Below are 26,659 nucleotides of genomic sequence, written 5' to 3'. Positions count from 1 at the left end.
ATTAACAAATGAATTTAACTTAGATTCAGAATAGTTACTTCAAGAATATTCTGGAAAGTAAACAGACTTACCAATGCAAACATCAATCTTTCCTTTAATTGCAGCTTCATGGAGGGGAGTATAATTCCAATTATCACGAGCATTTGGGTCCGCACCATGTCGCAAAAGGAGACCGACTACTTCAGCATGACCAAAAGAACATGCATTATGAAGAGGAATAAGCCCTCCATCATCACGTGCTTGGACATTTGCACCATTCTGAAGCAAATATTCAACCACATCTTTACGCCCAAAACCTAAAAGAAAACAAATTATCCACATTTAAGTTTGCCAAAGAAAATACATCAATTAATATCAATAAATACTAGCCACGCTAAAATGTCTTTGGATGAAAAATAACAAAAGATACAACAATTAAAAAAACAATTGACGAAAAGAGGGTCTGAAATATATCACTTACTAATAAGAAAGCAGAGGGACTCTCCAATGCTTTAGGTAGTATAGCTGACTCTTGAACAACATTGGTTTGAATTGCATGGGTCCACTTATAAGCAGATTTTTTTACAGTACTATAAATGTATTTTATTTTCTCTTTGTTATTACTCTAAGAATACAGTATATAATACATATGACATATGAAATATTATTACTTGACTGTTTATGTTATCAGTAAGGTTGCTGTGGGCAACAGTAGGCTATTAGTAGTTAAGTTTTTGGGGAGTTAAAAGTTATATGTGGATTTCTGACTGCACAGAGATCAACACCCCAACCCCCGCGTTGCTCAAGGGTCAAGTGTACTACTAACTTCAGAGAAAGGTTATGAAGTAAGTGACTGAAAGCCCAGAGTTCAAATGTTTCCCACTCTCTAATGGCATTTCTAATTGCAAATATGGAGTTCTGCATATTTAGCGTGCATACATTTTCAGATATTCAAAGTATATAACTCTTGCTAGAATCTCTTTCCCACATCTATCTCAAAAAATGGTTCCACTAAATTAGGGACTATGAGATAGCAACACAAAAAAATATCTGCTTACAGTTAGTCTATGCAATGAAAATAGAAGCGATCTTGGGCAACAGTGTGACATCAGGTGTCTTCAAAGGAGCCCCTACGTTGTCACGTGCACAACACAAGCAACCTCTTTCTAGGTAGGAGACCTCCTTCAGAAAACCATGTTCCACAGTTCTGCTGTAACTGGCCCCATATCAAACAAAAGAAAAAAGTCTGACAACTCATTTATACTGGTTTACAGAATCAGTACTAATGAATTTCAATCTCTTAACCATTCTCATAACAACACTAAAAACCTTTTTTACAGCTAAAACAAAATGAAATGGGAAGGATTTCAGGCATATGTTAAAGCAGATGGGGAGGTTATACCTGAGTGCTAGGAGAGACAGAAGCCCCTTCTCACTCATCTAAAGTTTTACCCCAATATTCTTTTTTGCTAAAAAAATTTTTTTAAATTATTTTTGGGGAAGTGCAAGTAGGAGAGGGGCAGAGAGAGGGGGACAGAGGATCCAGAGCAGGCTCAATGCTGAAAGGCTGACAGCAATAAGCCCAACATGGGGCTTGAACTAATGAACCACAAGATCATGACCTGAGCTGAAGATGCTCAACTGACTGAGCCACCCAGATGACCTTACCCGAATATTCTCAAAACCACCAACCCTGAATACAGTTTTTCTAAAACCAGAGTGGGAGCTGAATGAGAAAGCAGCAGTAGTGGGGTGCCTGGGTGTCTCAGTCGGTTAAGTGTCCAACTCCTGATTTCAGCTCAGGTCATGGTTTCAGGGTTTGAGGAGTTCGAGCCCTGTATGGGCTGAGGTGACAGTGTGGATCCTGCTTGAGATTCTCCTTATTTCTCTGCCTCTCCCCTGCTTGCACTCTCTCTCAAAATAAATAAACTTAAAAAAAAAAAAAGCAGCAGTAGAATCTTTTTAAGGTGTATGCCTGGGGCTGGCCTAGTTGCAGCTGATGTAAGAATTAGATGGTTGGAAAGATTAACTGGATTCTTTGTTTTAATATTGCTAGGCTCCATGTCACAAAGATAAGTATCTTCCTATCTCTGATTCTCCCTATTCTCAAAGAGCTCACAATTTAAGATGTGGAAAAACAAAAAAAAAGGCAATCATTTCAATACAACTGCCATAACAGAGGTATACCAAAAATGTTACTAAAGTCCAAAGAAAGGAATACCTAAATTGGGGGAAAAGCAGAGAATAGGAAGGACTACCCAAGGAGATTCCAGTGAAATCTGAATTGAAGACTTACAGAAAAATCAAGGGATTTTTCTTCAAGGGATCATGAAGAAAATGAGGAGAGGAGAGGTGGGTGGGAAGGATCTGAGCAAGGGTAGAACACTGCAGTCCAAGCAGAAGAGACAAAATGTACACAGACACGGAAGCATGAAAAAGCAAATCATTCACGATAAGACAGAGAATGCCAATTAGGCAGATAACCAGATAAGGAAAAATCTTTTATGTCATGCTAAGGTGGCATCTGGACTTTGTCTTATGGAATACTGTTTTTAAAACTGTTTTCAGGCAGGTTTTAGTGGAATCTTTTGCCTTTAAAAAAAAAAATTGAGACACAACTAACAAATAATGTATTAGTTTCAAGTGTACAACATAGTAATCCAGCATTTTTATATACTGTCAAATGAACAGCACGTTAAGTCTAGTTAGCATCCATCAGCACACATAATTACAAATTTCCTTTTCTTGTGATGAGAACTTTTAAGATCTACTCTCTTAGCAACTTTCAAATATACAGTGATTAAAATAGTCAGCATACTGTACATTACATCCCCAGGACTTATTTATTATGTAACTGGAAGCTTTTATCTTTGGACCACCTTCACTGATTCACCCATCCCTTCACCTCCCACTTCTGACAACTACCAATCTGTTCTAGGAGGGGTTTTTTGGGGGGGGGGGGGTGAGGGGGTAAGCTTTCATACATAAGTGAGATCACACAGTATTTCTTTCTTTTACTTACATAATGCCCTCAAGGTCAATCCATGTTACAAATGGCAAGATTTCATTCTTATGGGTGAATAATATTCCATTAAATATACATATACCACATTTCCTTCATCCATCAATTGACACTTAGGTTGCTTCAGGTCTTGACTATTGTAAATAATGCCGCAATGAACAGGGAGGAGAGGAGGGTGCATGTATCTCTGTGAGCTTACAATTACTAATGAAATCTTATAAAATTCATGATCACTGCAAAAATACCCAACACCTCGTACATAACTGGCACTCACAGAGTTGCAAATTAACTGAATTCAATTTAATAATACAATTCAGGTTGAATCCTCCTTGAAAAGCCCTCACAAAGACCCAAAGGAAATTACTCCTATATTACTAAGCCTCCTCTTAGAAACAGCATAAATATACTGCTACAACATAAAAGTGCTTACTGAAGGACAAGCAAATACCTACTAGTATTTAAAAACAGCAAAAAGAGTTTCGCATCCTCCTTTAAAAACTCTAATAATATCCCAGAAATCAACTGCTATCATTACCTAATTTATCTATTGGAAGTACCATAATTTAACTACAAATCTTCCTCAACTTACAATGGGGTTATATCCTGATAAACCCATTTAGTTGAAAATACTGTATGTCCAAAATGCACTAAATACACCTAACCCATTGAACATCAATCACAACTTAGCCTAGCCCACCTTAAACATGCTTAGAATACTTACGTATTAGCTTAAAGTTGGGCAAAACCTAACAGAAAGCCTATTTTATAATAAAGTGTTGGGTATCTCATATAATTTACTGAACACTATACTGAAAGTGAGTAACAGAATGGTTTTAAGTGTATCAGTTGTTTACCCTTGTCATTACAGGATCACAGGCTGACTGGGAGCTGCAGCTCAATGCCTCTGCCCAGAATCACCAACATGTATTGCACGGTGCCAGCCCAGCACAAGATCAAAATTCAAAATTCGAAGTATTCTACTGAACACATACCGCTTTTGCACCATTGTAAAATAGTACAATCGTAAGTCAAACCATCAACAGCTGGAGACCTGTAGGTCCTTTCTCAGGGATAAATTGGTTCTAATTTTTTCTACTGTACACAGGAGTAACTAAAGAGACAAGAAAGCACCTGGTAACTTCTTTACTCTGGGGAAAGAGGAGAAGGAAGGGGTGACCGTCAGATCTTTGAGAAACAGGTTTCATGGGATAAGATCATTTGGATTTGGAAATGCTTAGTTTGAGGTGCCTGTGGAACGAATGCCAAGTAGAAAGCTCCGCAGATCTTGAACTCAGGAAACTGGTATGAGCTGGAGCTGTGACCGTCAAAATTGCATCTGAAGCTAGTTTTCTGTTGTGTTGAAGTGTACTTTCTATCAAAGATCAATCCCTTTTCATCTTGTACTTTAGTCCCTTCTCAAAGTCTTTGTTCTCTCCCCACTCCCAACAATACCTCCCTCTCTACTAGATCATTCCTGACAGTATGTAAACATGTTCTGTATCTTCCATTTTATACAAAATATTCTCCCTAAATTAAAAATTTCCGTTTTTCTGCTTCACTTCATAATCAAATCTCTAGAGGCTGCCATCAATTCTTTCTCTTATTCACTCCTCTTCCAAATCCAATCTGGCTTCTGCTTCTTTACAACTGCTTTCATCAAGGTTACTTAAAATCTCCATGTTACCAAATCCAAGGGATATATGTCTGTTTTCATTTGACTAGACCTCTCAACAACATTTGGCAACTGACTACTCCCTTCCTTCCTGAAATAGTGTCTCCAAAACTTCCATTTCATCACACACTACTGGTTTTCCTCCTGTCTCATCCATTCATTCAACAAATGATTAGGGAATATCTACTATATGAGAGACACTTTTTTTGGTGCCTGGGACATGCTAGTGAATGAGAGACCAAATCCCTGCCTGTGAAGAACTTCTATTCTGTGGAGGTGGGAGAGATAAGCAATAAATGCAAAAAATAATTATGTTAGAAGGTAATGAGAACAAAAGCAGAATAAGAAGTGATCAGGGTGTGTGTAAGGAGATGGGTTGTAAAGTTGAACAAGGAGGTCATCATAGGCAGTGTTGTTCTTGGTTTATTTCTTTAAAAATTTTTTCTTAACATTTATTTTTGAGAGAGAGAGAGAGAGAGAGAGTGAGTGAGTGTGCGTGCATGAGTAAGCAAGTGGGAGAGGGGCACACAGAGGGGGACAGAGCATCTGAAGCAGACTCTAAGCTTGGAGCTGTCAGCACAGAGCTGAATGCAGGGTTTGAACTCCTGAACTGTGAGATCATAACCTGAAGTCAGACCCTTAACCAACTGAGCCACCCAGGCGCCCCTTTGCTGTTGTAATTAAAATCCAAGTTAGTTAACATATAGTGCAATGATGATTTCAGGAATAAAATTTAGTGATGCATCACTTACATAGAACACCTAGTGCTCATTCCAACAAGTGCCCTCCTTTTACTTAAAAAAATTTTTAATGTTTATTTTTGGAAGAGAGAGAGAGAGAGAGAGAGAGCGAGCACGCATGAGCACACAGGGGAGGGGCAGAGAGAGAGGGAGACACAGAATCTGAAGCAGGCTCCAACCTATCAGCATACAGCTGGACACGGGGCTCAAACTCACAAACAGTGAGATCATAACCTGAGCCAAAGTCAGACACTTAACCAAATGAGTGATCCAGGTGCCAACAACTGCCCTCCTTAATGCCCATCACCCATTTAGCCCATCCCTCCACCCAACACCCCTCCACCAACTCTCAGTTTGTTCTATGGTTTGTCTCCCTGTTTTTATCTTGTTTTGCTTGCCTTTCCCTATGTTCATCTGTTTTACTTCTTAAATTCCACATGAGTGAAATCATTTGTCTCTGACTTATTTTGCTTAGCATAATACACTCTAGTTTCACCCACATTGTTACAAATGGCAAGATTTCATTCTTTTTGATCGCTGAGTAATATTTCACACACTACATCTTTCTATCTTAACATTCTTTATTTGGCCTCCCCCTTTTCTCTAGTAGAACGCAACCTGCAGAGAAATGGAGATTTTTTTTTTCTTGGTTGTTCATGGCAATAACCTCTGACACTTACTAAAATCTGGATTTACCATTTACTCATCTTCTGGACTCTTAAGTTCCATAAAAGGCAGGAGCCATGTCTTTTAGTTTATTATTACTTTCCCAGTGTCCTTCACACTGTGTGGCACACAGCAATTGGTTGATATTTGCTGAATTACTATGAGAAAAGGAGCCTAAGAAGTAAAATTAAGAATAGATGGCACTGCAGAACCCAAGAGGGAAAATTTTAAGGAGGAAAAGGCCAAATATCTTGCCACTATGTTCTGACTTTAGTCTTCCTTATCTCTGCCTGAGCGCTGTTGATCTTACTGTCCTCTCCAAGTAAGCCATCCACAGTTGCCCCAATTAATAGTTCTGCTTTCCCATCCATTCAGCACCCACCTGGAGGAAATGCTTTTATAAAAGAATTCTTAAACTGGAGAGTAAGAGAAAAGGAATCAGAACAAAGAAAAATTAGTCAAAGTATCTCTTCTTAGGGAACGCTACTTGATGTGCCCACTTTTAGAAGGAGGATCACTATTTCTTCAATGGTAATCAGCACATCTAAAGTAATCAAAATGGTAATTCACAGGCTAACTTCTCAAAAAAGAAACAGCTTTAGTTGAACATGTACTTATTACAAAATATTGTGTCAATTATGAAGGTATCTATCCCAAAAGACTGGTGATCTAGCTGAAGACGGGTCAAGTAGTAGCCTTCTATTAAAATATCATTTGGGAATTGAAGAAGGTTGCTTAAAACCAGTTAAAGAGACTCAATACTGACATGTATGACTAAATACTAAAACTGAAGTTTTAGCTGGGGAAGAAACAGGGGTGGAATGGGTCAAGTTATTATACCTACACAGCTACCAACAGTCCAAGACACAGATGACTGTTCAGTAACTTTGTATTAACATGATTCTCTAGCCATTAGGATGACTAAAACCTGTCAGGAGGCTGACAGCAGATATAGGCACTTTTTACAAGTCACATTGTAATGACTATACTATGTGAGTAGAGATCATGTTGCTATCCTAAAAGAGTAGATGAGGACTCTCAGCTTTTGAATGCCTGAAGCCACTTCCTTGGCATTGGGGGGGGGGGGGATTAGAGGGGGGTCAGTAGGTAGCTATTTCAAATTCTAAGCATTTTATTGTTGGGAGTTTGGCAAAACCTTTAGATTTAAGATGCTTCCCAAACTCTGAGGGCTAATCCTTGATGAAATCTTCATTCATATGGTCTCAAGAACAGTTCAAAGTCTTCTGTTAAGTACTCAGTTCTTTAAAAAAAAAAAAAAAAAAAGCATTTCAGGATATATAGGATATATTCTGATAATGCTCTCACTGGCCAGGTAAAACCTGAGAAGGTATATCCTTAGAGTTAGTGCCAATCTCTAAATCCCAAGGATCTCATTGGCAGTCATGGCTGCTCAGGATACACTGGATACAATGCAGTCTATTTGATAATTATGGGACAGCACTCATCTTCGAACACTGCTCTACATTTGAGAACACTGATGAAATCAGGGGCGCCTGGGTGGCTGAATTGGTTAAGCGTCCAATTCTTGATTTTGGCTCAGGTCATGATCTCACGGTTCATGAGTTCCAACCTTGTGTCAGGCTCTGTGCTGGATTGGGATTCTCTCCCTACTCTCTCCCTCTCAAAACAAACATTAAAAAGAAAGAAAGAAAGAAAGAAAGAAAATACTGATGAAATCATACTTGAGTTTGAATTCACTAAAAAGCACTGACAGTGAAACAAAGCAGACTTATTTGTAAAGTGAATTTACTGATCAATAAACTGTGTCACTTAATGGTAGGTATTGTATCCTGTTCATTTCTGTTCACTGGCCAAAGCCAGTATCTGGCATAAAAGAGGACTTAATAAACATCTGTTTAGTGCAATGTTTAATACTTTGTTGGAACAGTAAGCAAATGACCCTCACAGAGAGTAAGGAGTTGATGATTTGTGGCTATTAAGAAATCTATTCAGTTTCTTTCTTGTCAAATTTCACCACTATCTAGGTGCTATCAGTCTCGGAACTATTGCCAACTCTACTGTCAGAGCAGTATTCTCAATACTACTGTATTGTTAACAGTATCTTATTTTGCTCCCATACTAAAATATGCTTTCAGTGAATGGCTTCCAAAGTTTTTGCAATGGTTTTCCACAGTATTGTGGAAGTCACAATAGAAATCAATTTGGATGCTTAGGAATATTCACCAAAAGCCACCACCTCTCCTTCCTTTTACAGTCCGAAGGGGGGATGGGCCATTGATATAACCAGTCCAATACAAAATGATAATTCTGTCCCTGTGTCCTGCTAGTCTAAAGGTAGGCTGGTCTCTTGTAGGACTTTGCCAGAAGGAAAAGCTCAGAAACAGAAAATGCCAACAAGGCCATGAAACTGAGAAGGCTCTTGTGGTCTGAGAGTTGAAATGTATAATCAAGCGGCCTTCAGCTTTGACTTATATAGCCAGGACTCTTACCAAATTTTTCTGAGGAATATCATTTTAAACCTCTCATTTACTATTAACTTTACTAACATCCGGAAACATATTTTCCACATATATTTTAGAATGAAGAATACAGAGAAAAAGGCTTTGCCTAGCTCAACTTAGGACAGATATACTACCTCTCTGGTCAGACTAGGAGAAACTTGGAAAAGAATGCCATAGCCTTTGGGTTGATCAAATCCTGATAATCTGAATGGGGAAGTACTGAAACAAGTACTCCAAACTATTGTTATTGAAGTCAATCTCTAAAGTCTAGCAAGATCTGAAGAAAGAAGTACAGCTCAAGTCTTGAGAATATACTGGGAGATCTGGTAAGTCAAGAAAGGATTCTAAAGTGGTTTTTTTTGTTTGTTTTATTTTGTGGGGAGGGAGAGAGGGAGAGAGAGGAGAGGGAGAGGGAGAGGGAGAGGGAGAGGGAGAGGGAGAGGGAGAGAGAGAGGGAGAGAGAGAGAGAGAGAGAGAATGAATATCTTAAGCTGGACTTGATTCCACAACTCTGGGATCATGACCCGAGCCAAAAATCAAAGTTGGATGTTTAACCGACTGAGCCAACCAGGAGCCCCAAAGATTCTAAATTCTTTTTTTTTTTGCTTTTTTTTTTTTTTTTAATTTTTTTTTTTCAACGTTTTTTTTTTTTAATTTATTTTTGGGACAGAGAGAGACAGAGCATGAACGGGGGAGGGGCAGAGAGAGAGGGAGACACAGAATCGGAAACAGGCTCCAGGCTCTGAGCCATCAGCCCAGAGCCCGACGCGGGGCTCGAACTCACAGACCGCGAGATTGTGACCTGGCTGAAGTCGGACGCTTAACCGACTGCGCCACCCAGGCGCCCCTCTAAATTCTTTTTTAAAAATGTTTATTTATTAATTTCAAGAGAGAGAATCCCAAACAGGCTCCACACTGCCATCAAGGAACTTGATGTGGGGCTTGATTGCATGAACTGTGAGATCGTGACTTGAGCCAAAATCAAGAGTTGCACACAACCAACTGAGCCACCCAGGGGTTCCCTGAATTCTTATATAGACTGGTCTTTATTTCAGATTTGGGTTTTTTACTGATATAGGATTTAATCATCTCCCACAGCAAAAACCAATGCTGGAAACAATCTATAATTCTAGTCCTAGAGGCGCCTGGGTGGCTCAGTCGGTTTGAGCATCCGACTTTAGCTCAGGTCATGATCTCACAGTTCATGAGTTCGAGCCCCACATTAGGCCCTGTGCTGACAGCTCAGAGCCTGGAGCCTGCTTCAGATTCTGTGTCTCCCTCTCTCTCTGCCCCTCCCCTGCTCACACTCACTCTCTGTCTCTCAAAAATAAAAAACTTAAAAAAAATTCTAGTCCTAGGTAAGGAATATGGGTATATCTTGTGTATCTCCCATAATTATGGCATTGGCCTACAGCCAAGAATAGGAAATGCTATTGAAATGTTTTTGGAGGTCTTCAACAGCACCGTTTTGGGAAAGGATATGAATGGCAATCACAAAAGCTATTATATCTTTGGTAGCTGAGCTGTTAAAACCTTCAATTGGGGGTAAACATTCCACTTTCTTATACCAATCCAGATTCTGACCTGTTGGTCCAGTTGCCCACCTTTATGCAGGAATCCTTTCCACATTTCTGAAAGATGCCAATCCAACCACTGTTTGGACACTTGCAGCCAATTCCACAGTTAAACAGATTGTTAAAGTCAGTCTGACTCCTTGTAACCTTTCACCTACTGGCCCCGGTTTTGATTGCCCAAGCCACTTAAGTCACATCCAATATCCATTTCACTCTTCTACTTGTCTTCTACATATGTGAAGACAGTAACATTCTGTCTAACACTGTCTAACCTTAGTCTTCTTTCATCCCTAAAGTAACTCTAGTTTTTGTATCTGTTGCTTTTATAATTTCCAGATGCTCTAATTCCACTACCCTCCTCTGAATAAAAAAACCAAACTGAACCAAAAAAATAAAGCAAACAACCCTTTGCAATTCACTCCATTGAATATAAGAACTGAAACTGAGTCTGACTAGTCCAATGTAGATGGCTGAGTAGCACACAAGTGCAGAACAAGCGATACCTTGTTTAGCTAGAACTCCACAATGCAAGCTCTTTTCAACTTGTCATTCTCCAATAACATACAACTATGTACCTCATCTCTTCCCACCATTTCTATACCTGAATTCTTTAAACCTAATAAATGATTTTACATATTTCTCTACTGAATGATACCTCTCCGCACACCCCAAAGACCGAAGTCATGGAATTCTATCCCCACCCCCAACCCCATCCTAAGATTCTACAGCACGCTATGCACTTCTTTGGCTGTGACAGACAACAACATGGCTTTTTCCTAAAGTTTCTGTCCCTCTTCTTCATCTTTCAGAAATAAATTCAGAGAACCAATCTCCTTTACTGAAAACTGCTGTTTTCTAGGGGATTACACCGTCAAGAATTTCAGGTGTTATTGCTTTTAGCAAAATTAGAGCTGCAGTCTCCCTACCATCAACTTGCCGCTACAAGTTTTGTGATGCATTACAAAAAAATCATTCATATCCTTTGTGTGTGGTGGGGGACTGAAGAGGAAACAATTTTTCTCATAAGAAATGGCTTCTTAAAGAGTATTTATCTAGAGGAAATGCAATCTAGTTTAATAGTAAAAAGCACCTAATAGGAAAAAAGTTCCTATTTATGTTATTTTTCATTAACAGAAGAACTTAACTCCTTTGGGGTTAGCAATTTATTCTTTATAGCTAAATATTTTAGACCCTTAACCGACTGAGCCATACCAAATTTTTCTAAACTGTTCTTCTATCATGATTCATTTCCTTGGTCTGCAGAGATCTCTCATTCCTATTCCCTGGACATCAAAACAGAAAGACAAAAACATGTCCCCTTCCCCCTTTAATTGGCTTAAAAGTATATATATATATTTTTTCTGGGCTCCTGGATAGTTCAGTTGATTAAGCTACACATAATTCCAGCTCATGATCTCAGCTCAGGTCCTGATCTTAGGGTTGTGAGTTCAAGCCCCTCATTGGGCTCTGTGCTGGGCACGAAGCCTACTGAAAACAAAACAAAACATTTCTCCCCTTTGTACCTTACTCTATAATGTACAAACACAAGAAACTACTTGGTCAGGCAGTTACATAGTCCCCACACCTACAATGAGCTTCCAACGGCGTGTTTACATGCATATCAACATGACTGACAGCTATCTACAAGAGATTATTAAATGTATTTTCCATATGTAAGAGTAAATGCAGCTAAATGCATTTATTTAAAAATTAAAACAGGTTCTGGGGTGTCTCGGCAGCTCAGTCAGTTAACTGTCCAACTCTTAATGTTCGGCACAGGTCACAGTCTCACGGTTGTTGGGATCTAGCACGAAGCCTGCTTGAGATTCTCTCTGTCCCTACCCTGTTTACTCTCTCTCTCTCTCTCTCAAAATAAACTTAAAAACAAAAAACATATTTTCTCATTAATAACTCAGATTGAATTTACAAAACTAATTTTTAAATGAGTTTCTCATATGCCTGGGTTTAAATGCAGGGCTTTTAATGCTCTGATTTAATGTACACCATTCACAATTTTTATTTTATTATTCTCCCTTTGTACCTTAAATTCTTAGTCATATGACCTGTACCAGATAATTTGGGTAAATAGTGAGATAGATTGGTTCCTAAAACAAGTTTTTTTACTTCAGTCTGAGTCACATGAAATCTATGTAAAAAAGTACTTCGAAATGTTGGGACAGAACCGAGGGTGGGATTGTGGGGGAGGAACAAGGTCAATAAGAAAAGCTAATCCCATAATCTCTAAATACTACTATTTTCAGACATGAACTCATTAATACACCAGATTCTTGAAAGGTAGCAACTAAGATCTTGCTTGGTTATTTTTATCCCACAGATCAAGTGAACAGAATCTAAGTAACACTACCCTTTGGATTACTTATCAGTTGGTTATGAGTTTGCCAAATCAGTTGCTTAAATGTTGACTACATGGCCAAATGAGACAACCCAAATTAGCTGAGAAAAGTCTAAAATTTTAGGCAAAATGGCAAACAGGTGAGATCTGACTTCAGTGGCTTTCCCCCTTTCCTTTCTGCTGCCCACAGGCTGCTTCTAGTTCTCCCTCCATACCTTCCTCTTAAAAAGGCTCCCCAATAGGAACCCAACAAAGTTGTACCTGATATAGAAAGCATTACCTCCTAGTAGTATTTAGATTTTAAAACAGGGCAAGTTAAAGCAAACAAATCAAGTAAAAGCAATTATCTGTGAACAAGGAAATTTTTCTTACACTCTTTCTCGCTCATCATGCCTACTCTAAAAGAAGGGAATGCTTTAAAACTCATCCTTCTGCTTTTTTCAAAATTGTTTTAAACAACCATGTAATACAAAAAAAAAAAAAAACAAGATTATCCTAAGTATGAGAACCCACTCCCATTTTCAATCATGCATGGCTCACTTGAGGATATATAACCTTTCCTCGAAGCGAAAAGTTTAAATGCTTTATGGAAATAAACTGAGTGTCTCATTTCTAGTTCTTTTAAATTCTTCAATTAAACCTAGTACACTTATAAAGCCAACCTAGTAAATAATTAAGTAAAAGTAATTCAAACAATCTAAACTCAGAATGAGGCGAGGTTAGTCCCAACTTCAGTTCTAGATGCAAGTTCAAGTTCCTGTACCATCTTTTCCCTCATCCTACCACTGTCCACCCCAACTGAGTGTTAATGTAGCAACCACTACCCACCCGCACCCAGCCCAAGTCAGATCTCAGGTTTCCCAAACTTGACTATTTCCAGTTCTAGCCTCTCCAGAAACTTGCTAATGATTGACGACCCTGATAAACCCATTAACACTAACGTGTCAACGGCTAATTAAGCTACTCCTCCTGAATTACATCGTCACATTTTACAAAGGAAGAGCTGTAGTGGAACTTGCAAGAACGACAGATTTTGGAAGATCACTGGCCTTTCAAATCACAAAGTCTACTAGGTCCCCTACTCTTTCTTGTGTCTGGAAGTCTTTGAGAGTAGCAAGACCGGAAGTTGGTACAGGTATTGTTGATACAAAACAAAGCAAAAAAAAAAAAAAAAAAAATTCCAGGGAGTGGGACACGCTCGCCCCCTAGCCCCAAGTCCTCGCCTCGGTCCCCAATCCGCGAGAGCGAGACGACCAGCACCGGAGTCCTACGAGGAAAGCAGAGGACCACCGTGTCTGCTTTCAGGCCTGAGAGCCCGGGTGCGCAGGTGGGGCGAGGCGAGGAGGCATTGGTCCCGGTTACCTGCGGCGAAGTGGAGCGGGGTGGATTTCCTGCCCGCCGTGTCGCGGCTGTTCACCTTCTCGGGGGTCACTAGCCTCTTGACTCGCTCCACGTCCCCGTTGCGGCACGCCTCGAACAGCTCGCGGGCAGCCGGCTCCACAGCCTCGGCCGCCGCGCCCGCGCAGGCCGCGCCCCCGCCGGCGCAGCGGCGGCCCGACATGATCCTGGCCGCCGCCGCCGCCGCCAGCAGCAGCGCCAGCAACGGCAGCAGGAGCCCCGGCCCTGCGAGCAAGAGGGCGAGGCCCCCCGGAGGAGACGCGCTCAGGGCCCGGGCCGCTGGGCTCCCTACTGTCACCGGGGTCGGCGCAGTCCCATGGCCACGCTGCCGCGCGCCCCTCGCTTGGCCCCGCGACCCCCGGGTGCCCCGCGGCGGCGGCAGAGGCAGCACGAACCCGCCGTTCGAGCCCCGAAGCGACGCGGCGGCGGAAGCTGGCAAGGCCCCTCCTGCCAGCTCCGCTGAGCCCTGGGAGGGCACGTGACGTGGTGCCGCGCTTGCGCAGTGGTCCGCGACCGGCCCGGCAGGTTTCTGCGAGCCGGGCGGCGCGGAGGGGTTTGTGGGAAATGCGAGGCGAGGACCTTTGGCGGCGAGAGGAGAAGGGGCTTCGTCCCACCGCCATCTTTGCAGTGGGTTTTGCTGAAGTCGAATGATTGTTTCTTGCCTTTTTTTTTTTTTTTAAGGCATGGTTTTCCTGAGCTGAATTTCCTTATTGTTGTACACTGAAAAGAGCGCTTGAAAGGTTTTCCCCGATCTTGCATATTTTTTTTAGAATTCTTAGTCTCCACTTTTCAGTTTCCACAATCCCTTTCTCCCGGGGGTGGGGTGAGGGCGGGGGATTTCTTTTCTGTTTACTGTCTCTTCCCTTCCCCTGCAACTGCTGTTTTGTTGCTTCTTGTAAGTCACTTCTCGAAAACGAATGAGTTACTTTCCACTTCATGGGAAGTTTGGATGAGCTGCCCCAAGTTCATTTAAAGGAAATTAGGAGAGCGATGAAAGTTTGTTCCTATTCTAAATTATTGAGAGGGATGGCTCTGATTAATTACTCTTGGTATCGTTATTAGCTCAGAACTAACGGGCCCATACATATATCAATATTGTACTGATTTGAATGAGGTGTGGATACACTGGGTATACGGATGGCTGACAAAGTTTAATGATTTGCGATGTATATGTAGACCACAGAAGCAAGAAAACCACAGAGATAATTGTAACGGTTAAGGTAGTGATCTAGCCAGGCGCCTGGGTGGCTTAGTCGGTTGAGCCTCTAAGTTTGGGTCATGATCCCAGGGTCGTGGGATGGAGCCCTGCCTGGGGCGGGGTGGGGGCGGGGAGGGGGGGGGGTCTTTGCTCTTTGCTGATAGCACAGAGCCTGCTTGGGATTCTCTCTCCCTCTCTCTTTCAAAACTAAGAGGAAAAAAATGGTAGTGATCTAGCTATTTATCATTCCCTACTCCCTGCCCTGGCCTCTGGGAACTTTTGAAAGTTAAGATATGCTTACATGAAATGATACATGTTGACCTTTGGCATGCTGACAGGCATTTTCCCCCTGTGGTCTTTAACTTCTTAACCTGTTTTTCAGGAAATTCAGTTTCTATTGGGTTGATTCACTACTGTGCAAGAAGACAGAGAATATGCACTTTTAGGAAGGAACCTTTTTATACATATGTAAGTTATATAATTACATATAAATATATTTAGTATAAATTTAAATTATGTTGCATATTAATAAAATGAATATCCATGAATACATAAGACCTATGACACCAATACTATTGCATCTTTTTTTCCCCGTTTCATTCACCTGCCAAATGTATTCCTAATTTTATTATTCCCTATTTACTGGGAATTCCCTATTTACTGATTTGTTCTTATTAATCCCTTCCCATGTGTGTATCTCTCAACAACATATTGTTCAGTTTTACTCGTTTGGAAGCTTTATAAAAACGTCAGTCTTGGGGCACCTGGGTGGCTAGGCCGAATTCGAGACTCTTGATCTCGGCTCAGGTCATCATCTCACTGTTTGTGGCCCCACATCAGGCTCTGCACTGATGGCTCCGAGCCTGCTTGGGATTCGATCTCTCCTTCTCTCTGCCCCTCCCTTGCTTGTGCTCTCTTTCTCAAAATAAATAAACTTAAAAAAATTTAAAAAACAAAAATAAAAAAATGTCAGTCTTTGTGGTGTTTTTTTCACTTAAGGATACGTATGTAAGTCGCATGCATGCATTGTCATTGCTTTATAGAGTTGCCTTGTAGGAACACACCACAAATTTACAATTTTATGGGCCACTAGGTTTGCTTCCGATTTTTGTTACTATGAACATTCTTCTACATTCTCTTGGTATGCGTGTGCAAGAATTAATGAGAGGTTTTCAAACTTTTTCACCATTACTCATAGTGTAAGAAATACAATTAGTGTCTTCCACCAGTAAACATACATATATAAAACAAAAGTTTCACAAAATAATAAAACAACATTTACTTCTCCAGGGCTAATTGTGACTCTTAGTAAATGGAGTACAGAACTCACAAATGAGTGTGGACTCAAGGTTTAAAAAGCACTGCAGGAACCAACTACCTAGGACTGGAATTACTGAATCTTAGGGAAAATGAATTCACTTTACAAGGTAATGCCAAATTGTCCTTCAAAAGAGATTGTTAATAATTTACATGCCCCCCAGCAGCATGTTTTTTAAAAGTCTCTGTCTCATCAATTCTTAGTATTGTCAGATTAACTTTTCCAATAAATATAGTGGATGTAAATGGTATCTCAAAAAGGTCTTAGCATTTTTAAAAACCGAATGATCATTAGGAAAATGCAAATCAAAACCACAGTGGGATACTACTGCACATCCATCAGGATGACTACTATCAAAAAGCCAGAAAATAATAAGGGCTGGTGAGGATGTAGAGAAATTTTATAAGTCTTGTGCGCTGTTGGTGGGACTATAAAGTGGTGCACCTACTGGGGAAAACAGTATGGTGTTTCCTCAAAAAATTTAAAATCACACTACCATATGATCCAGTAATGCCTCTTGTGTATATACAGAAGAATTGAAAGCAGGCTCTCTAAGAGATATTTGCACACCCATGTTCACAGCAGCATTATTCACAATTGCCAGGAGGTAGAAACAACTTACGTGTTCACAGCAGATGAATGGATAAACAAAATGTGGTATATATGTACCATAGAATATTATTCCATCTTTTAAAAAAGAAGGAATTCCTGTCATATGCTGTAACATGGATGAAGCTTGAGGACAAGTGAAATAAGCTGGTAACAAAAAGGATAAACACCGTATGATCCCATTTATATAAAGTGGACTAGTTTGTTAGGGTTGCTGTAAGGTATTTTTTCTATACCTTAGAAAAAATAAGTAGAAAATATAATTTTAAAGTCTATTGTGGACAATTTCAAACATGCACAAAAATAAGGAGAATAGTATAATGAACTCCCACGTATCTATTACCCAGCTTCAACACTTGTCACTATTTTGCCAATCTTCTTTTAGCTCTTCCTCATTTGTAAAATAAACTATTTAAAATGATTTTTATTAACTTTTAAACAAACGAAACATCATGTCACTTTACCAGTAAATATTCAAATATAAGTTTGTAATACATAAAGGTCTTACTTTCTTTTACCATAATGAATACCATTTAAACATATTAACCTAACCAAATTCACATCAATACCTTAGTATCATCTAATATTCAGCCTGTATTAAAATGTCTCCAAGTGCTTTAAAAAAATTTTTTTTTTTTTTTTAATTTTTTTTTCAATTTATTTTTGGGACAGAGAGAGACAGAGCATGAACGGGGGAGGGGCAGAGAGAGAGGGAGACACAGAATCGGAAACAGGCTCCAGGCTCCGAGCCATCAGCCCAGAGCCTGACGCGGGGCTCGAACTCACGGACCGCGAGATCGTGACCTGGCTGAAGTCGGACGCTTAACCGACTGCGCCACCCAGGCGCCCCTAAAAAAATTTTTTTACAGTAGTTTGATAAGCCATATTTTTTAAAAAAGTTGCTACTTATGATAGCAATAAAACTAGAATGTGCAAGACCTGTATGAAGGAAATGATAAAACTTTATTGAAATTCACTAAAGAAGACCTAAATAAATGGAGAGATATGCCATGGCCAAGGATGGGAGGACTCAATATGATTAACATAGCAATCCTTCCCAGATTGATCCATAAATTCAATGCAAGTCTCATCAAAATCCCAATGGGGTTTTCAAGGAACTCGAGATGGATCCTAAAACGTATATGGGAGACCAAATCTAAAAAAAAAAAAAAAAAAAAAAAAAAAAAAAAGAAGAGTTAGGTGTGAGGTTTGCCCTACCTGATATCAAAATTTATTACCAAGTTGTGCTAAGATAGTATTGGAGGATGTGTTACGATGTAGTGGAGGAGGAATATCTAAATCAATCAATGGAATGAAATATAGTCCAGAAATAGACTCATGAATACATGGAGGCTTGATGTGGCCCTGCAGCTCTCATCTGAAAGGTGGGAGTTCTTCATGAATGGTGACAGGACAATGCAAATATACTTAACGCTTCTGTACTGTACACATAAAAATGATTAAGATGATGTAAAAATGCAAATAAAGTGTATCTCTTCATATGTTTACAGTCTATTTGTACTTACTCTTCATTAAATGCTTACTTATATCTTTAGCCCATTTTTCTGTTGGGTTGTTTGCCTTCTACTACTGAGCTCTGGGAATTCTTTATACATTCTGGATACTAATCCTTTGTCAGTGTTGAAACTACCTCCTCCCAGTTTGTGGTTTGCTTGTTTACTTTCCCAAAGAAAAGACGTCTCAATTTTAATATAGTTGAATTATGAATATTTTCATCTACTTTGTGTCCCTGTGTGTGTTTATTTAAGAAAATTTCCCTTATCCTAGGATGGAAAACACATCCTTTATTTTCTCCTACAGTGAAAATTTTTGCCTTTTACATGTAAGTGTCCTTAATCCTTCTGGACTTGATTTTGGAGTACGGTATGAGATAGGTATTCAATATCCTTTATTTTTTTTCAGAGAGAGAGCAAATGGATTGTTGATATTTAGATTTAATGCTGCCATGCATTAAGGTTTGGGGGGGATTTGGAGATAGGATAAAATGTATTTTGCACATGGGATGGATGTGAGTCTGGGAGAGCCCGAGGGCAGACTATACATACTGAGTTGAATAGTATCTCCTCTAAAATCATGTGCAATTTGAATCTCAGTATGTGACCTTATTTGGAAATAGGGCCTTTGCTGATGTAATTAAGTTGAGGTCATACTGGATTAAGATGGGCCCCAAGTACAACCACTAGAGCCCTTACAAGAAAGATAAGGACACATAGACACAGACACATAGGGGAAAATTCATGTGAGGATTGCTGGCAATCGCCAGTAGCTAGAAGAAGCATGGGAAGTTCTTCCATAGAGTGTTTCAGAGAAAGCATGGAACTGCTGAGACCTTGATTTCAAACTTCTAGCTTCCAGGATTATGAGACAATACATTTCTGTTATTATGAGCCACCTAGTTTGTGGTACTTCGTTACAACAGTCCTGGGAAATTAATACACAGAGCCACTGATGGTTGTAAGAAATGCTTGTCAGACATAGGTATGTATGGGATTGACAGCTCACAAGATAATGGTAGACTGGGCAGGTAGGTTGGTCAAATGAACGAGTGGTGAGGGAACTCTTTAGGCTTACTAAGTGACCTCTGCTCAAGTGTGATGTTGCAGGAGCTTGGGAAGGAGACAGCCACTGCAAAATGATTTAGCGAGGAAGTTTTGGCTTGGTATTTAACTTGCTACCTAATGGGAACTGATTATATGTGCATTTACTTTTCATCTGTGTATTCCTTTGAATTCCTCTGATTAAATAGGGATGGTATTTTGACTTTTCAATGTCTATGTATTTTCAGTTATTTTATGTTCGCCAGAGACAAAAAATCCGGCACATTTTGTTATTGCTAAAGCCGATAGAAATACATCCTCATCATATTTTGTAAAAACAAAACCAAAAACAAAGCACACACAAAAAACTTCTGCATTTTTTCTTTTCCCAGAATGTTTGTTGCTGAAAGTTTGAAAAATGGAGGTCAGCAAAAGAGAAAAATACATCAACAAAGGTTAACACACACGTACTTATGTTAATGTTTGTGTCACAACTTGAGTTCTTTGGGAAGCTGACTCTGAGACAGAGATTGGCGTGCAAGACATTTATTAGTCAGCGGTCTTTATTGGGGAGGTGAATGAAACAGGATTGGGTAGAGGGAGAAAGTTGAACTGAGATGCAGTCCCAATCAACCAACCTGATGACAAGGTCTGCATCTGGAATGGCCCTTCAAAACTATCCCAAGTCTGGGCAAGGGGAACAGATACTTATACCTCCTGCACCGATCAGTTACTGGATATGAGCTACCTTTGGAAGGAGGTATGATCTTGGGCCATTTTTCTTCAGGCAAAACAATGCCCAAAGAAAGCTGAGAGCTGAGGGCTGCCTTCCTGCAGCACTTCCAGCGGCTGAGGGAAGAAGTCCTCCATTTCTGGAGAGGGGTCTCAGTGGCAAATGCAGCATTTACCACATACAGCTACAGACCATTGAGTTAATCATAGAACACAGTTCATGGCTGCTATGGACTGAATGGGTCTCCACCAAAACTCGTATGTCGAAGCCCTGACCCCCAGTGTAAAGGTTTTTGGATGTGGAGCCTTTGGGAGGTAATTAGGCCATGAGTCCTCACAATGGGATTAGTGCCCTCAGAAGAAACACAAGAGAGATGATCTCTCCGCCATGTGAAGATCCAGCAAGAAGGCGGCCATCTGCAAACCAAAAAGAGGGCTTTCACTGGACGTGAATTTGCTGGCCTCAGCACCCAGAGCTGTGAGAAATACTTCTTATTTTGCATATTTATTTTTCTCATTCGTTTCTGGACAAAATAGTCCAATGATAAGTTCTATAATTTAAATGTGTATTTTGTCATAGGACACACTAATTACAGTTGGGATTTAGAGACCATCATATACCTGATTTAAGAAAAACGATTGGGGTGCCTAGGTGGTTCAGTGGGTTAAGCATCTGACTTTTGATCTTGCCCCAGGTCATGATCTCAGGATTAGTGAGTTAGAGCTCTGTGCTGACAGCTCGGACCCTGCTTGGGATTCTCTTTCTCTCTCTGCCCCTACCCTGCTTCTGCTCATGCATGCACTCAATCTCTCTCTCTCTCTCTCTCTCTCTCTCTCTCTCTCTCTCTCTCTCAATAATAATTAAAAAAAAGATAAACTCTCTTATTCAGCGGTTTAGCTTCCTGAATGATAATCAATAGCTTTAATGGTGGGGGAGCTCTAAAACTCTGTGGTTAGAACTTCTACTTTTATTTAGTATGATAGAGTAACTTATGGCAGAATAATGCATCCTTTAAGAATAACTAGAGGGCGCCTGGGTGGCGCAGTCGGTTAAGCGTCCGACTTCAGCCAGGTCACGATCTCGCGGTCCGTGAGTTCGAGCCCCGCGTCAGGCTCTGGGCTGATGGCTCGGAGCCTGGAGCCTGTTTCCGATTCTGTGTCTCCCTCTCTCTCTGCCCCTCCCCCGTTCATGCTCTGTCTCTCTCTGTCCCCCCCAAAAAAACAAAAAAACAAAACAAAAAAACGTTGAAAAAAAAAAAAAGAATAACTAGAGAGGTTGAATTAAAAAAAAAATCTTGGGGAAGCCTGTGTGGCTCAGTCGGCTGAGCATCTGACTTCGGCTCAGGTCACGATCTTGTGGGTTGTGAGTTCAAGCCCCACGTCAGGCTCTGTGCTGCTGACAGCTCCGGGCCTGGAGCCCACTCTGGATTCTGTGTCTCCCTCTCTCTCTCTGCCCCTCCCCCGCTCATGCTCTGTCTCTCCCTGTCAAAAATAAATAAACATTTAAAAAATTTTTTTTTAAAAATCTTGAGTCTAGGGATGCTGCTAAGGCAACTTAGAACTTGAGAGGTCAAAATTCTGATCAGGGGAAAACCATGGAGAGCTGAACTAACATCCTGTAGTTGTGTTTTTTCCATGGGGAATTTCACAATTATGGATTCAAGGAATGTGGCTGAAAACCCATAAAATTCTTGGGGAAAGGGCCGCTGCTGGAAGGCAGAGAAACCATCAGAGCTTTTGGTGATCCTGTGGATCTAAAGAGACTGAAGCCTGACTGGGCAGAAAACTGATCCCCATTGGTCAGTTTTTTTCCAAGCTATTTTGATGAATTCTGAACCTGCAAAGTATAGGAGGCAAGAAGCTGGGCAGAGGCTTTCTGAAAAGCAGAGTGGAGATTGTGGCCATCTCAGGCTACTAAAGTATCAAGGATTAGAGTTCAAGACAGGTCTGTAGAGTTCCAACCTACAGTCTGGGCAGTTCTCTGAGGTTCCGCCTCCATGACCTGTGGGAATGATGAAGGGGTAGAAAAAGCCTTTAGGAAAACTGCAGCCCGATATTGAGTCATTTCATTCCTGAGTAGATTAAGGTGATCAGCCCTAACTCTGCCTGCCTAGCAGAGTAAATGGAGAACATTCCTTGGAGATTCCCTCATCATCCAGAGCTTCTGTAAATTTTCAAACAATATCTGACTGTCAATCAAGAGGTATCAAGCATACCAAGGAACAGTACGAAATGACCAAAAACACAAGAGAAAGCTCAGACAGGTGATTCAGATTTATAGATATCAGCCAAATTTTAAGCATAACTTTGATGAATAGATATAAGAAAATAGAGAAAAAGGAGAAGATGGATTAAGAAAAAAGAGAATCTCAGCAGACACAAATGGGACATAGTGAACAGGTCTGACATATAGGTAAATTGAAGATCCAGCAGACTAAGAGAAAAAGGGAAAGCAGGGGCGCCTGGGTGGCTCAGTGGGTTAAGCGGCCGACTTCGGCTCAGGTCATGATTTCACAGCTCGTGAGTTTGAGCCCCACGTCGGGCTCTGTGCTGACAGCTCGGAGCCTGGAGCCTGCTTCAGATTCTGTGTCTCCCTCTCTCTCTGCCCCTCCCTTGCTTGTGCTCTGTCTCTCAAAAATGAATAAATGTAAAAAAAATTTTTTTTAATATGTAGAATTAATATACAATAACAGTAACACAAAAGGCAGGAAATGGTAAATGGGGTTAAAGTGTTCGAAAGTCCTGGATGTGAGGGTGATCTGGCTGCGACATCTGTCACCCCATTGATCGCCAGGGTTGATTCGGCTGATCTGGCTGGCTAGGCGGGTGTCCCCTTCCTCCCTCACCGCTCCATGTGCATCGCTCCCGAAGCTGTGCGCTCGGTCCAAGAGGATGACCTTCCCCGATACAGGAGGACATTCTTCGGTCAAGGGTATGGAGTAGGTGCACTCCCCTGCTAGAACCTCCAAACAAGCTCTCAAGGTCCATTTGTAGGAGAATGTAGGGTAGTCAAGCTTCCAAGATTCCAGACACATCCAAATGAGGCACTGCACGTGGCAGTCTGCCTTTCTTTAAAAAAAAAAAAAAAAAAGTGCTCTAAAGTCCTAACATTGCCGGGGAAGTACTAAAAGTAATAAGTAATTTAAGGCTGTGTAGTGGCTTAAATTGTGTTCTTCCAAAAAGATACAGGGAAATTTGTAGCTTTAAGTTATTTTGAAAGAGAGAATGAGAGAGTGCAAGCTGGGGAGAGAGGCAGAAAGAGGGAGGGGGAGAGAGAGAGAAAAAGAGAGAGAGAGAGAGAGAGAGAGAGAGAGAGAATTCCAAGCAGGCTCCACACCGCCTGCAAGCAGCCAGATGTGAGATGTGGGGCTCGAACCCATGAACCATGAGATCATGACCTGAGCAGAGACCCAGAGTCGGACGCTGAACCAACTGAGCCACACAGGTGCCCCAGAAATCTGTAGTTGGAAATGAAAGACTGAAAATGAAGAAAGACTGAAAATGAAGTATTTAAATATTCATCTTGAGAATTTAGAAAAACAACAGCAAGATACACCTATAAAAGTAGGAGGAAGTAATTAAAGATGTGAACAGAAATTAATTCAATAGAGAGCAAATGCATAATAGAGAAAAATGACAGGCACAAAAGTTGGGTCTTTGAAAAGACTAGTAAATTTGAGAGACCTCTAGCAAAGTAAGTCAGGGAAAAAAGATAGAGAAAGCACAAAATTCCAATATCAGTAATAAAAAGAGGCCATTGCTATAGATTATATAGGCATTAAAATATAATAAGATGATACACACAGCACAGAGTGTATAGTCAGTCCCATATCAACTAAATACGTTGATTCTGTTTTTTTTTTTTTTTTTTTTTCAACGTTTTTTATTTATTTTTGGGACAGAGAGAGACAGAGCATGAACGGGGGAGGGGCAGAGAGAGAGGGAGACACAGAATCGGAAACAGGCTCCAGGCTCCGAGCCATCGGCCCAGAGCCTGATGCGGGGCTCGAACTCACCGACCGCGAGATCGTGACCTGGCTGAAGTCGGACGCTTAACCGACTGCGCCACCCAGGCGCCCCACGTTGATTCTGAAATTAAAAACTTTCTCATGAAGAAGTCTTCAGTCCCACATGGCCTTATGGGTAAATCCTTTCAAATATTTCAAGAAGAAATGACATTAATTTTATACAACTCCTCCAGAGAAAAGAAAAAGATGAAACACTTCCAATTCATTTTAAACATAACCTCTGGTACCAAAGCTTGAAAAGGACATTAAGAAATGAAATGAAAATTGGCCTATAAGGCCAATCTCTTCTAAGAAGAGATATGCAGGGGCGTCTGGGTGGCTCAGTCGGCTAAGCAGGTGACTCTTGAATTTAGGTCAGATCACGGTATCATGGTGGTGGGACTGAGCTCCGAGTCGAACCCTGTACTGGGTGTGGAACCTGCTTAAGATTCTCTCTCTCCCTCTCCCTCTGCCCTTCCCCTGCTGGTGCACACATTTGCATGCTTTCTTCCTCTCTCTCTCTCAAAAAAAGAAGAGATATGCAGAAATTCTAAACAAAATATGAGTAAATTTAATCGATCAATGTGTACATAGGATGATGTATAATGACCAAACTGACTTTTGTTGAGGTTGGTTTGACATTTGAAAATTACCAGTGTATGGGGCGCCTGGGTGGCGCAGTCGGTTAAGCGTCCGACTTCAGCCAGGTCACGATCTCGCAGTCTGTGAGTTCGAGCCCCGCGTCAGGCTCTGGGCTGATGGCTCGGAGCCTGGAGCCTGTTTCTGATTCTGTGTCTCCCTCTCTCTCTGCCCCTCCCCTGTTCATGCTATGTCTCTCTCTGTCCCCAAAATAAATAAAAAACGTTGAAAAAAAAATTAAAAAAAAAAAGAAAATTACCAGTGTAACTCACCACATTAACAGAAAAAAGAAGAAACTCATGATCATCTTAGTAGATGCAGAAGAAACATTCGATCACGCAAAAACCATTCGTGATAATTTTTTTAATGTTTATTTATTTTTGAGAGAGAGAGAGAGAGAGAGAGAGACAGAGTATGAGCAGGGGAGGGGCAGAGAGAGAGGGAGGGAGAGGGAGAGAGAGACAGAATCCTAAGCAATCTCCAGGCTCTGAGCTGTCAGTACAGTTTGAGCTGGGCTCAAACTCACGAGTGTGAGATCATGACCTGAGCTGAAGTTGGACGCTTAACCGACTGAGCCACCCAGGTGCAATAAAACCATTCATGATAAAAACTCTTAGCAAATTTAGAGTAGAAGGAATTTCTTTTATCTGACAAGGAATATCTGCAAAAAACCTATGGGAAATATAATATTCAAGAGTGAATTATTTACAAACCCTCCCTTGAGATGGGCAGTGAGACACAGTTACCTTTTTTTTTTAAAGGTTTATTTTTGAGAGAGAGAGCGAACAAGCAAGCGGGGGAGGGGCAGAGAGAGAAGGAGACACAGAATCCGAAGCAGGCTCCAGGCTCTGAACTGAGCTGTCAGCACAGAGCCCCACACGAGTGGGGTTCGAACCCGCGAATGGTGAGATCATGTCCTGAGCTGAAGTTGGACGCTTAACCAGCTGAGCCACCCAGGCTCCCCGACAAGGTTACCTTTTATTACCACTGCTACTCAGTACTATACTAGAGGTCCCAGGCAGTCCAAAAAAGGAAAAGGAAGAAGGGAACACATTAATCTCAGATGTCATGATTGTATATGTAGAACATCCAAAAGTGTTCATGAATTATTAAAACTAAATTTAAGCAAGGTTGTAGGATACATGTAGGATACATGATCGAAATGTAAAAATCAACTTGTATTTTTATCTACCAGTCACAAACAGTAGCAAATGAAATTTAAAAAGATGAAATCTCCAATTGCATCAAAAACATCACATACCTGGCAATAAATATAATAAAAGTTGGGCAAGACCATCACACCAAAGAACTACAAATCATTATTGAGAGAAACTAAAGACGATCAAATTAACAGAAGTCAGAGGAGGTGAAAGAGGAGTCACAGGAAGTTGGAACAACTGCAGGCCCCACGCGGTTCCCAGGTCAACAAGGGGAGCCGTGAGGTAAGAGAGAGAAGGGACAACGTGTACCAGCTAGAACAGTGCCTGCTGCGGAGTTCTAAACATGAAAATCATGGCTGCTGCGTCACTTCTGCCCTCCAAATCTCAGGGTGGGGGGGCAGGGGGAGGGAAGAAAAGTAGGGGCACCTGGGTGGTGCAGTCGGTTGAGCGTTCAACTTCAGCTCAGGTCATGATCCCACAGTTCATGAGTTCGAGCCCCTCGTCAGGCTCTGTGCTGACAGCTCAGAGCCTGGAACCTACTTCGGATTCTG

General features: G+C 41.0%; 1 protein-coding gene and 1 long non-coding RNA gene across 3 annotated transcripts in view; one reads left to right on the top strand and one right to left on the bottom strand.

Annotated features, from left to right (window-relative positions):
* Positions 1 to 14,332, bottom strand: part of TNKS2 (tankyrase 2) — a 66,989-nt gene extending 52,657 nt beyond the window's left edge. The window contains exons 1-2 of one of the 2 annotated variants that reach the window (XM_058697149.1): positions 13,852 to 14,332; positions 72 to 296 (exon numbers count right to left, since the gene is read on the bottom strand). In XM_058697149.1, the coding sequence (XP_058553132.1) occupies positions 72 to 296; positions 13,852 to 14,050 (424 nt within the window). In that variant the 5' untranslated portion in view covers positions 14,051 to 14,332. The remainder of the gene's footprint in view (positions 1 to 71; positions 297 to 13,851) is intronic. The other variant, XM_058697148.1, reaches the window with a different exon arrangement.
* Positions 14,333 to 15,222: 890 nt separating this feature from the next.
* Positions 15,223 to 26,366, top strand: LOC131493072 (uncharacterized). Its single transcript, XR_009252447.1, has 3 exons — positions 15,223 to 15,553; positions 16,376 to 16,512; positions 26,144 to 26,366. It is a non-coding gene; the product is annotated as an uncharacterized LOC131493072 (long non-coding RNA).
* Positions 26,367 to 26,659: the final 293 nt, after the last annotated feature.

This window comes from Neofelis nebulosa, chromosome 13, assembly GCF_028018385.1.
Source record: "Neofelis nebulosa isolate mNeoNeb1 chromosome 13, mNeoNeb1.pri, whole genome shotgun sequence".
In the NCBI taxonomy this organism is placed as follows: domain Eukaryota; kingdom Metazoa; phylum Chordata; class Mammalia; order Carnivora; family Felidae; genus Neofelis; species Neofelis nebulosa.
This window is presented reverse-complemented; position numbering and strand designations above follow the sequence as displayed.